Genomic DNA, 13,317 nt, shown 5'->3' on the forward strand with positions numbered 1-13,317 from the left:
CATCCATAGGTGTACAACCTTTGTCTAGTCTCTTCCCGCACCCCTGACACCCCTTTCCCCCCGAGAATTGTCAGTCCACTCCCTTTCTATGCCCCTGATTCTATTATATTCACCAGTTTATTCTGTTCATCAGATTTTTTTATTCACTTGATTTTTAGATTCACTTGTTGATAGATATGTATTTGTTGCTCATAATTTTTATCTTTACCTTTTTCTTCTTCTTCCTCTTCTTAAAGAGTACCTTTCAACATTTCATATAATACTGGTTTGGTGGTGATGAACTCCTTTAGCTTTTTCTTGTCTGTGACGCTCTTTATCTGCCCTTCAATTCTGAATGATAGCTTTGCTGGGTAGAGTAATCTTGGTTGTAGGTTCTTGCTATTCATCACTTTGAATATTTCTTGCCACTCCCGTCTGGCCTGCATAGTTTCTGTTGAGAAATCAGCTGACAATAGTATGGGTGCTCCCTTGTAGGTAACTAACTGTTTTTCTCTTGCTGCTTTCAAGATTCTCTCTTTGTCTTTTGCTCTTGGCATTTTAATTATGATGTGTCTTGATGTGGTCCTCTTTGGATTCCTTTTGTTTGGGGTTCTGTGCGCTTCCTGGACTTGTAAGTGTATTTCTTTCACCAGGTGGGGGAAGTTTTCGGTCATTATTTCTTCAAATAGGTTTTCAGTATCTTTCTCCCTCTCTTCTTCTGGAACCCCCATAATTCTGATGTTGGTACGCTTGAAGTTGTCCCAGAGGCTCCTTACACTATCTTCATATTTTTGAATTCTTTTTTCTTTTTGCTTTTCCGGTTGAGTGTTTTTTGCTTCTTTGTATTTCAAATCTTTGACTTGATTCTTGTGTTCCTCTAGTCTGTTTCTGGGTCTCTGTATAATATTTTTTATTTCAGTCAGTGTATGTTTAATTTCTAGTTGGTCCTTTTTCATATCCTCAAGGGTCTCGCTTAATTTATCGGCCTTTTCTAGGAAATTCTTGAAAAACCTTATAACCGTGGTTTTGAACTCTATATCCAGTCCTTTGCTTTCCTCCATTTCTTTCATTTGTGATCTGTTTCTTTGTCTCCGCATTTTCGCTGCTTCCCTGAGTTGGTGGAGTAGCTTTGTGTGCTAGGTGTCCTATATGGCCCAGTGGCTCAGCCTCCCCAGTTACCTGAGGTGGACACTCTTGGTGCACCCCTTTGTGGACTGTGTGTACAGCCTTGTTGTAGTTAAGTCTTGATTGTTGTTGGTCTCACTGGGAGGAATTGACCTCCAGGCCAATTGGCTGTGAGGATCAGCTGTGTCTACGCCGGGAGAACTTCTGTGCTGGAGACAGCCTTATGAGACAAGACTTGCAAAATTGCAAAAGCCTCTGTGCTCAGCTTGGATAGGGTGGAGTCTCAGGGCTGAGCAGACAGCCTTGGCTTCCTGTCAGCCCTACCCTATGAGACCCCTGGGTCTCAGTGTCCCTTGGTAATCACTGCAAGCACCTCTGAGAGAAAGCCACCCTCGAGTTTTGCCCACTGCCAGACAGTCCAGTTTCTTCCCCAATGAATCTGGATTCCCAGATTCTCGCCCAGAACTGGAGTTCAGCGCAGTTGGGAGCTTCCATCTTCCTCCCACTAGAGAAAGCCAGCGGCACACTCAGCAGTCAGTCCTCTCTGCACGCACTTGCGCGTGCCTCCAGACCTCTGCCTTTCGCAGCTCCCCTGAGTTTCCGTGCACTCCTCTCTTTTCCCGACAGTCCAGACTCCCCCCGTATGAGTCTGGGACCCCAGGGTCTTGCCTGGAACTGGGGTTCAGTGTAGTCGGAAATGGGGTTCAGTGCAGTTGGGAGCTTCCATCTCCCACTAGAGAAAGCTAGCCGTCCTCTCCGCTCACGTGTCTCCGTACCCCAGCCTTTTGCACCTCCTCTGAGTCTCCGTGTGCCCCTCTCTTTCCTTCTAGTTGTAGAATTTCCACTCAGCCAGCTTTCCTGTGGTTCTGGATGATGTCCGTGCTGTCTTTTATTTTATTTATTTATTTTTTTTAAAATATATTTTTATTGATTTTTTTTACAGAGAGGAAGGGAGAGGGATAGAGAGTTAGTAACATCGATGAGAGAGAGACATCGATCAGCTGCCTCCTGCACACCCCCTACTGGGGATGTGCCCGCAACCAAGGTACATGCCCTTGACCGGAATCGAACCTGGGACCCTTCAGTCCGCAGGCCGACGCTCTATCCACTGAACCAAACCGGTTAGGGCCCGTTCTGTCTTTTAGCTGTAGTTTTGAAATTGTTGTGCAAGGCAGCAGTTTAGGTGTTCACCTATGCCACCATCTTGGTTTCTCCCCAAAATGTTCTATTTTATGTTAACGATTACTCATTTATTTCAGTCCTTTGTATTCAGTATGTCTCTATGAAAATTGAAGCTTTTGTTTTTTTGCGGCTCACATAAACTTAAACCTCGTTTATTTGGCCGTGTTAGCCTTTGAGTTTGACATGCTTGTGCTAGAGATCAGAAGATGTCAACTGAATGGAAAACGGATATAGACATCTGTGATTCTTAATAGCTGTACCTGTCATTCTTAAATTTTCAATGGAATAAATACAAAAGAACACCATCAATTTATTAATGTTTTAAAAGGCAATCAACTGAGTATATATACAGGGTGAGGCAAAAGCAGGTTTACAGTTGTGAGTCTGCAAACCAGCTTCTTATATTTTTACTTATTAATTATTGTAGTATTTTCCATGTAAATAACTATAAACCTACTTTTGCCCTAGCCTGTATTAATGACTAATGTAATTGCTTCAAAATTTATCAGTGAAGAACGTAACTGAAGTATAAAGATTAAGTTGCCTTAAGACAGTGGGTGAGCCAGAACCATAATCCTGGTTTTCTTACTATTTTCAGGCTTTCCATTAGCCCAATGGTGCTCAAAATAAGCAGGAAAACTCTGAAAATGCAGATTCCCTAGACCCACCTCAAACTTACTGAGCTAGAATATCTAGTGATAGAGCCCAGGAATATGCATTTTTAGAAAGCTCCTCAGGTGATTTTGATGTACCCTGTCTGTATACCATTGGGTAACAATGATGCTAGACTGTATGACCTATTCTGGAAAGGAAAAAAAGGTAGGCTGATGTGAGGAAATCATTTTGCACTGCTGTTAAAATTACCAACTGAGTTCAAAATACATTGTGATATTTAAAAAAAGTCATCCTCTTAAGCACATCCATGTTTAGAAAATTAAGCTGCTGAGAGCTAACATATGCTAGGACTCATGTTCATCCTTACCATTATGGAGGGTAATTTCTAGAAGCTAGGAACTTTTCTTTTTGCTTTGCTTTTGAGATTTGAGTTGGGAGTTATTGACCCTTAACCTGGTCTGAAGAAATAAGCCTCAGCATTGATAGAACAGAGGTACCAATCAATGTTCTCTCTCTTTTTTTTAAATATATTTTATTGATTTTTTTACAGATAGGAAGGGAGAGGGATAGAGAGTTTGAAACATCGATGAGAGAGAAACATCAATCAGCTGCCTCCTGCATACCCACTCCTGGGGATGTGCCACAACCAAGGTACATGCCCTTGACTGGAATTGAACTTGGGACCCTTGCGTCCATAGGCCAGTGCTCTATCCACTGAGCCAAACCGGTTAGGGCCAATCAATGTTTTCTTGATGACACTTTCCAGAGCAGTTCCGAATAACAACATTGAGAGGAAAGCCAACTTCTCATTCTGTAAGCTGCCCAGCTGATTCTTAAGAGTTAACAGGAGGGGTTCTGAAAATATATGATCATCCTGACTTTCCCACTTAGGGACTATGAAAGGAAAGAAGTCCATGGAGTAAAAGAGAAAGCAAGTTTTAGTAATTAGAAGCCAGCAACATGTTTACTATACCTAGAACATGTGTTTAATTTTATAGTCAGTTAACAAAAAGCAATTACTTTCTCAAAGATGCTTCTCTTACTTTCATGCCAGTTAAAGGGTTTTGGAGCCAATTACAAATCAACCATAAGATCATTTAGATAGAAGGGATCAAAATTTCAGTGAAAAGCCTTAGAGGAGTACTTTTGAGGGGATAAAGATCAATCAGATTAGGCAGCCCTAAATTCCTACTCTGAAACCTTTTGGCCAAGGATAAAACCTCACAATGCTGCTTTTGAGCCAGGGTCAACTGCTCATCCCCAGATCACACACGATCTGCTAAAGGTTCTCCGTGACTCAGGGGAAGCCCTGCCTAATCTGATGGCCCTTGGAGATGAGAATGAATTTTGGGCTGGCAACCACTTTTTGGAATCAGGTTAATAGTAGAAAAGAAGGTACAGCAAGGACTAACGCAGTAGAAGTGAGCTGAGCCCTCTTTCCACAAATATGACAATATTCCTTTTCATTTAGTGAAAATAGTTTACAAAAAACATTGAATATGTTCTTTAAATTAAAAAAAAATGGAGAGAACATGTTGAGATGTTAACAACGGTCATTTCTAGATAAAGTATAGAGGTATTCTGTACAAAGGAAGTACATAATTTTTCTTTGTCAAACATTGGAAAATTTGTTTTCTTTACGGATATCCATGATTTCTAAAGTATTCGTAAGGAATGTGTTAGTTTTATAATTAAGAAAAAAGCCTTCTTTTTCCTTTTCATATAAAGAGCATGTTTACAGACTGGAACAGATCTATGTAAGATCAAGATGGTGAAAGCTGAGGTGGAAGAAGAAAGAAGAGTCAAGTCTGTGGAGAGCCAGTGTTTAGTCTGACAAAGAGAACTCTTTGAGGGCCAAAAGAATCTTCACCCTCTTGAAGGGCTGCTATCATGGAGATGACCGATTTTTCTTATTTTGCATGGCTTCAGAGGGAAGAACCAGGATCAGCAGATGGAAATTACAAGGAGGGAAAATTTGCTCAGTAGGAAGAAAATATAACAATCAGAAGCATTCTGAATGAACTTCCTGTAAGGTAGTGATGTCCCAGACTTGCTGTCTGATTTCTTAAAGAAATAATTCTAAATGGAGTGAAATTAAAAAATAAAAACAAACAAAGAAACAAAATAACCACAAAGGCTAGTTTTTCACCATCCAAGTGTGAAATTTCCCCGCCCCCTCAAAATGATTCAAGTAAATACAAGACAGAAATGCTGGCACTAAGTTCTTGGAAAATTTGTTTTACCTATTACTTCATACATAAAATGGGAATGGTAATAGTGCTATCTTTTAGGGTTGTTGTGAGGATTAAAAGAATCCTATATAATAAAAGCGTAATATGCTAAGTATCTGGTTGACTGGTTGGCAGTTCAACCAATCAAAACGTAATATTCTAATGATATGCTAAGGCCGCTCAACTGCTCGCTTTGACATGCACTGACCACCAGGGGGCAGAAAATCGACCGGTTGACCAGTTGCTATGATGTACACTGACCACCAGGGGGCAGATGCTCCGACTGGTAGGTTAGCTTGCTGCTTAGGTCTGGCTGATTGGGACTGAGCGAGATGGGCCAGACACACCCTGGATCCCTCCTTCTGTCCCTCCCTGGCTTGCCAATCTCCTGTTTCTTTCCCAGCCCCAATCGTGCACCAGTGGGGTCCCTCGGCCTGGCCTGTGCCCTCTTGCAATCTGGGACCCCCTTGGGGGATGTCAGAGAGCCAGTTTTGGCCTGATCCCGCAAGCCAGACCAAGGGACCCCACTGGTGCACGAATTAGTGCATTGGGCCTCTAGTTATTACATAAAAAGCATTTGGTAGAGTGCCCACACATGTTAATGACTCATTATATAGTAGATGCAATTTTAATCACAATCTGCAATTATTGTGTTATAGGAAATTTGGTAAAGCAAAAATTTAGGTGCAACTATGAACAAGATGCTGGGAGTATTTTTAACCAGATTGTGTTATAGAATAAAAATGTTTGAAACAGATTAATTTTCAAATGAAGGAACCAATCATCCTAGAGTTTTATAATGCAATGGATGAATTTGATATCTACCTTTTAAAAATACACACCAACTTAATTTTTATCAAGTTCCTACCAGATGTGAGCACTTTAAAGTTTAGGTAATTGTCACCGAAACCGGTTTGGCTCAGTGGATAGAGCGTCGGCCTGCGGACTGAAGGGTCCCAGGTTCGATTCCGGTCAAGGGCATGTACCTTGGTTGCGGGCACATCCCCAGTGGGAGGTGTGCAGGAGGCAGCTTATCGATGTTTCTCTCTCATCGATGTTTCTAGCTCTCTATCCCTCTCCCTTCCTCTCTGTAAAATATCAATAAAATATATTTAAAAAAAAATAAAGTTTAGGTAATTGTCATGTTATGCTTTCCCAATCATGTGATAAACAGAAAGCCCATAATCATAAGTGTTTTTTTTTCTTACATATACAAACATATTAAAACCCTTTTAAATTGTTTGGCTTTCTCTAGTTTTTGTTTTACCTGTCCTCTGAGGCAGTTGGGCGAGTAGTTGTTTGCAATGGAGTGTGCAATTCATTGGAGTAAAAGGTGTCTGACAGTAGGTCAGCTCCTTCAAGCTCCCTGCAGCAGTAGGGCCTGTGGTGGATTACCTCCATGCTTCTTGGCTAAAAAGGCACAATCTGGAAAAGAAAAGGAGTTGGCAGTGGGTGACTTGGTCACTGTCACAATGACCCTCCCTCAGGGCAGGCAGGAAACAAGCTTTGCTAAATTGTTCATCCCAACGCGGTAGGGGAATCAGGGGCTTCCTTCCTCCCCATAGCCCCTCTGTGGACCTTCAGGTGGCACATCAGTAATAACTACGGAAATAAATTTCAACGGAAACAAATCCACAAAGTGGATGATGTCCCTAAGTAGTGTGAACACCTGTAGGTCCGTCCATACAAGGCCTCTACTTCGCGGAAATAGGCTGAAATTCAATTCTTGCCTCAAATTTAGCCCTAACTGTTCAGGAAAACTTAGCTGATCAACGCGCCCCCCATGGCATTCCTAAAATGCAGGGAGATTTGTTATTCAACAGAATCAACAGCTGTGCTTCTGAAGACTTCGGATATCCTGAACGAGGGAAGCCTTTTGCAGAGCGGGACCCCAAAGGGTGAGAATCCTACTCCTCCTCAGGCTTGGAGGGGGACCCCAAGGAGACGCCCAGGCTAGGATCGTGGGCCCGGGAGCCGAGGTCGAGCCTCTGGCCATCAGCGCCCCGCCGAGCGCAGCCTCGGGTTCAGACGCACCTGGGACATCAGCCTCCCCTTCCCTCCCCAGAGCTGGCGGGCCTCGCGGGGCGTGGAATTCCGCCGTCGTCCGCACCTGCGGCCCCGGGGAGCTTGCGGGCAGGTGCGGGAGAGGGAGAGAGAGACTGCGAGTGGGCCGGGGGTGGGGTCGAGGGTGCCTGTGACGGCGGCCGTGACCCTGGCACTAGGTAACGCATTCTTGCGGGTCGGCAGGCGGCTTGTCCCCGTTAGGCAGGCAGCCACCTTGGAGCGCCAGGACCTTGAGAATCGGGAGCGGAACCGGAAGTGAGGAGAGAGGCCTTGAAGCCCAATCCCAAGGAGAAATGCGCTTATCCCCGCCCCAGCCCTTGGCCGGGCCCCACCTCTCCCCCGCCCTGCCCCCGCGCCTCGCCCCGCAGGGCGCCCTCTGGCGGCGGCATCACTTTCTCCTTCGAGGGCTGTCCAATTTCTCATAGAAATCCACGAGAACCTTTTTGCCGTTCCTGTTTTCAGGATCTCCTTAAGTTCTCGCCTATCAAATACCCTGTCAGCTCAGCCCATTTCAAGTACCCAGCTTTCCATACTCCACCCTAACCCTAACCCTAACCCTAACCCTAACCCTAACCCTAACCCTAACCCTAACCCTAACCCTAACCCTAACCCTAACCCTAACAATGATTGGCATGAAAAAGGAAGGAGGGGAAGTAGAGATAGTGAGTACAGTCAACTCTTGAATTTTTCTGTGAATGGAAACAGAGAAATCAGGCTGAAACTGGTGTTAATGTGGGGACAAGGGAGGACTTTTTTAAAAATGGGAGGTATTGCAGAATGTTTGCTAATGGGAATGATTCAGTAGAACAGAACAAAAGTGATGATGCAAGAGTTCCAGAGATTTCCAAAATAACCCCATTTCTCAAAGCTCTTAGATTCCAGGACATGTGCTTTCCCACCTGCTGCTCTACCACCTGGAGTCTAACTGGTAAGGGTCCCAGATTTAGAGCAGGTGGGAGGCAACCATAGGCAATACATGAACTTTCATGTCCAAATTTCTCTTATAAATTATTACCTTATTATACATGACATTTCACAATAGGATTTTAAAAATGAATCTTTATTTTAAATTACTTAAAATTATAATGCTATATCTGGTTCAATAAGAGGAATTGCAGCATCAATTAAATAACAGTAGCTAAACTAAGAAGAGGTCAATCAAACTTACTTGAAAGAGAAAACAATGTAGATGTCCTATTGTGGTTGTGGGTGTTCAAGACCCAGCTGTTGTGGAAACTGAGTTAAACCTGCAGGTGACCCTGGATTCTTGAGCTTTTATTGCATAACCCTCCTCCTTTCTGGGGGGGAAAGGGGCTCATGATCCCGGGGATCCCCTGACACGTTCGGTCCTCTGTGGAGAAAAAGGACCATCTGGGAAAGGCTGGGACTTGGACTCAACCTTGTCCAGCATTTGCCTGTTGCAATCATTTTCTTTCCTTAACTCAATGAATTTTCAGTCGACATGGCTGTGTTCCAGTTTCCTTGAGTTTTTTGTTTTTTGGGTATTTTTTTTGCACGGAAGGTTGTCTCCTTTCTATAGAAGTGCTTCTCTCTAATTTCTTGCTCATGTGTTCCGCCATCTTCTCATACAGGTTGCAAATATTCACCCCAAACAGCCTGACAGTCACTGGCTTGTGTCATTGGTCCATTATTCTCACTACACCGTTCCTTTCACAGACTTCATCAAAGTCAGAACACTAGCACCTTCACAATTCTTAAAGTGTGCCATCTCTTTACTATCAAAACCACCACCACAGCACATACCAGGATCTTCCAGGGAAATGCATAGAGATGTGGGACTGTCTCGAGCTTTCAGGAATCACCAGCAGAACACTGCACAGGTGCTCCAGGACTAGCTGAAAGGTGAATGCATGGCAGGCAGTTGGCCCTCTGCCGGTGTTGCAAGGGTTCAGGAAGCCCCAGTTCGGGATGCCATTAATGCCGCAGTGTTCTTGTTCCAGCATTACAAAGGGTTCAGCAATCTGGAGAAAGGCTGTGCATAGATTAAATAAGAGTCCAGAGATGAAAGAATATTTTGAAAGGCATTGGGGGTCAGAGGAGCTTCAGCTAAAGGCGCTAAAGGTTTCTCATTGTCTCAGGACCCTTGCTTTTTATTAACACAATTTGTCCTAAGGCAAGGTGGAGATAATACACTTCAAAGAGTAGGGTACAGAAGCATTGTCAGATTGGGGAATAGCCTATGGCTGTTCAGGTGTTTAGCCAACAGGAGGCAATAACATGTAGATTAAGATGCCCTGAGCTGTCTGGCAGCAAACAATCATCCTATTCAGGTTTGGGGGAAGTGCCTTCCAGCCGTTCCAACAGGTGATTACATATGTGACTCAGCCCTTGTTGAGCCCCAAGTTTCATCAACCTTTTAATGAAACTCTTGTAACTATGACATGCTGGAATTGGCTTCTGGCACCCTCCATGACTGGTTGGGCTCTCAGCTCTGTCTCTGAGTGCCAGTGTGCTGTGTGCCATAACTGACTACTACAGAGTGTTCTATTCCTAAATAAACAGGTACCTAGCAACCAGGGCAGATCAGTTGGGCTGTGGGAGGGGAGTCTAGCAGGTTCTAGAAAACAATTTTTTCCTACCTGTACTCTGAAATAGAATGTGATCTCATGTGTACAGGCTCTGGGTTCACATACATGCCCCTTAAAGTGTCACTTACTATTAACACCTTGCATTAGTGTGGTGCATTTGTTACAACTGATGAACCAACATTGGCACATTAGTACCAATTAAAGTCCATAGTTTACATTAGGGCTCATTCTTTGTGTTGTGTAGTTCTGTGAACTTTGACAATACATGATGTTGTGTATTCACATTACAGCATCATACAGAAGAGTGTACAGCCCAAAAAATTCCCTGTGCTCCACCTAGTCATCCCTCCTCTCCTCTTGAACCTCTGGAAACCACTGATGACTTTCCTTGTTCTGAAGGCTACTTTGTCTTTCAATTAGTGGTAGCATGGCATATCTTTCTCCATCCCTTTAGTTTTCAAATAACTATGTTTTTCTTTCTTTCTTTTTTTTTTTACATTTCTTTCTTTCTTTCTATTTATTTATTTATTTATTTTAAATAAATCTTTATTCAGATTATTACAATTGCTTCTCCTTTTTCCCCCCATAGCTCCCCTCCACCCGGTTCCCACCCCACCTTCTGCCCTTACCTCCCCCCTACTGTCCTCATCCATAGGTGTATGATTTTTGTCCAGTTTCTTCCTGAACCCTCCATACCCCTTTCCCCCTGAGAATTATCAGTCCACTCCCTTTCTATGCCCCTGATTCTATTATATTCACCAGATTATTCTGTCCCTCAGGTTTTTAATTCACTTGATTTTTAGGTTCACTTGTTGATAGATATGTATTTGTTGTTCATAATTTTTATCTTTATTTTTCTCTTCTTCCTCTTCTTTAAGAATACCTTTCAGCATTTCATATAATCCTGGTTTGGTGGTGATGAACTCCTTTAGCTTTTTCTTATCTGTGAAGCTCTTTATCTGCCCTTCAATTCTGAATGATAGCTTTGCTGGGTAGAGTAATCTTGGTTGTAGGTTCTTGCTATTCATCACATTGAAAATTTCTTGCCACTCCCGTCTGGCCTGCATAGTTTCTGTTGAGAAGTCAGCTGACAGTCGTATGGGTGCTCCCTTGTAGGTAATTAACTGTTTTTCTCTTGCTGCTTTTAATATTCTCTCTTTGTCTTTTGCTCTTGGCATTTTAATTATGATGTGTCTTGGTGTGGTCCTCTTTGGATTCCTTTTGTTTGGGGTTCTGTGCTCTTCTTGGACTTGTAAGTGTATTTCTTTCACCAGGTGGGGGAAGTTTTTGGTCATTATTTCTTCAAATAGGTTTTCAGTATCTTTCTCTCTCTCTTCTTCTGGCACCCCCATAATTCTGATGTTGGTACGCTTGAAGTTGTCCCAGAATCTTCTTACACTATCTTCAACTTTGTGGATTTTTTTTTTTTGCTTTTTGCTTTTTCGGTTGAGTGTTTTTTGCTTCTTTGTATTTCAATTCTTTGACTTGATTCTTGTGTTCCTCTAGTCTGTTTTTGGGTCTCTGTATAATATTTTTTATTTCAGTCAGTGTATGTTTAATTTCTAGTTGGTCCTTTTTCATATCTTCGAGGGTCTCGTTATATTTATCGGCCTTTTCTAGGATATTCTTGAAAAGCCTTATAACCGTGGTTTTGAATTCTATATCCAGTCGTTTGTTTTCCTCCATTTCTTTCGTTTGTGATCTGTTTCTTTGACGCCACATTTTCACTGCTTCCCTGAGTTGGTAGAGTAAATTTGTGTGCTAGGTTTCCTATATGGCCCAGTGTGTCGGCCTCCCCAGTTAACCTGAGGTGGACACTCTTGGTGCACCCCTTTGTGGACTGTGTGTAGAGCCTTGTTGTAATTAAGTCTTGATTGTTGTTGGTATCACTGGGAGGAATTGACCTCCAGGCCAGTTGGCTGTAAGGATCAGCTGCGTCTATGCTGGGAGAAGTTCAGTGCTAGAGACAGCCTTATAGGATTAGACTTGCCAAATTGCAATAGCCTCTGTACTCAGCTTGGATGGGTTGGAGTCTCAGGGCAGAGCAGACAGTCATGGCTTCCCGTCAGCCTTGCCCTTGTGCGCACGCGCAGACCTCTGCCTTCCCTGGCTCCCAAGTCTCCGCCCGAGAGTCCAGACTCCCCCCACAAGAGCGTGGGTCCCCAGGGGCTCGCCCGGAACTGGGGTTCAGTGCAGTCAGAACTGGGGCTCAGTGCAGTCTGGAGCCCCCAACTCCCCTCCACCAGGGAAAGCCTGTGGCAACCTCCGCCACCTTTGTGTGCACTGGCAGGCAAGCTCCTTCAGACCTCTGCCTTCCCTGGCCCCCGAGTCTCTGCCCGAGAGTCCAGACTCTCCCCACGAGAGCGTGGGTCCCCAGGGGCTCGCCCGGAACCGGGGTTCAGCGCAGTCAGAACTGGGGCCCAGTGCAGTCAGGAGCCTCCGACTCCCCTCCACTAGGGAAAGCCCGTGGCAACCTCTGCAGCCCTTGTGCGCACTGGCACGCACGCTCCTTCAGACCTCTGCCTTCCCCGGCTCCCGAGTCTCCGCCCGAGAGTCCAGACTCCCCCCATAAGAGCGTGGGTCCCCAGGGGCTCGCCCGGAACTGGGGTTCAGTGCAGTCAGAACTGGGGTTCAGTGCGGTTGGGGGCTTCCTTCCCCCTTCCGCCAGGGAAAGTCAGCCAGGCTCTCAGCCGCCCTTCCTCTCTGCGCGCACAAAGACCCTTTGCCGTACCTCCAATTCTCTGTGAGCTTTTCTCTTTCCTTCTAGTTGTAGAATTTTCACTCAGCCAGCTTTGCTGTGGTTCTGGATGGTGTCTGTTCTGTCTTTTAGTTGTAGTTTTGAAATTGTTGTGCGAAGCAGCAGTTTAGGTGCTTACCTATGCCGCCATCTTGGTTTCTCCAAATAACTATGTTTTTCAAATAGGTTTGTTGTACACAAAATACACTTGGCTGTGGTTTTTTTATTCCTTATAACAATCCGTGTCTTTTAATTTATGCATTTAGACCATTGACATTTAAAGTGATTTTTGATATAGTTGGGTAATATCTATTTTATTTTTTATTGTTTTCTGTTCATTGTCTTTTTTTTCCCTTTCTCTTTTCTTTTGTCTTCCTCTCTCTTTTTTCTTGTCTGGTTTTAGTTGAGTGTTTTATGTGATCCCATTTTGTCTCCTCTCTTAACACATCAATTATACTTTAAAAAAATTTTTTTGAGTAGTTATCCTTTGACTGCAATAAACACTTATATCTTATTCAGACCCACTTTGTTGAGAATTTGGATGGACAAGAAGTCCCAACAAAGTGTGAAAGAGGAAAAGTCATTCAAACAATGCACCATCCAGGTATCTCTATTTGTTTAAGTCAATGCTTCCCTCTCCCTTTGAATTCAAAGACAATTTTTAACTGATACAAGTAGTATAATCATTCTTTGTTTGCTCTTTGTTTGTTTTAGAAATTTGAAGCCATATAGGAAAGTCCTAAATGAATTCAGGGTAGTTGGGGGAATAGAAACTGGGGTGGATGAGGTTGGACTTGAGACAGTAGTTTTTCATCCAACTGGGACACTTATGAGG

The 13,317-nt window shown here is 43.7% G+C and overlaps 1 protein-coding gene across 2 annotated transcripts in view; it reads right to left on the reverse strand.

Moving 5' to 3' along the window:
* The window catches only part of SPMIP4 (sperm microtubule inner protein 4), a 29,677-nt gene extending 22,224 nt beyond the window's left edge, over nt 1-7,453 (reverse strand). Inside the window, exons 1-2 of one of the 2 annotated variants that reach the window (XM_080664599.1) lie at nt 7,243-7,453; nt 6,400-6,557 (exon numbers count right to left, since the gene is read on the reverse strand). In XM_080664599.1, coding sequence (XP_080520725.1) covers nt 6,400-6,533 — 134 coding nt within the window. In that variant the 5' untranslated portion in view covers nt 6,534-6,557; nt 7,243-7,453. Of the gene's footprint in view, nt 1-6,399; nt 6,558-7,166 lie in introns of both variants that reach the window. The other variant, XM_080664598.1, reaches the window with a different exon arrangement.
* Nucleotides 7,454-13,317: the final 5,864 nt, after the last annotated feature.

This window comes from Plecotus auritus (assembly GCF_963455305.1).
Source record: "Plecotus auritus genome assembly, chromosome: 4".
NCBI classification, from domain to species: domain Eukaryota; kingdom Metazoa; phylum Chordata; class Mammalia; order Chiroptera; family Vespertilionidae; genus Plecotus; species Plecotus auritus.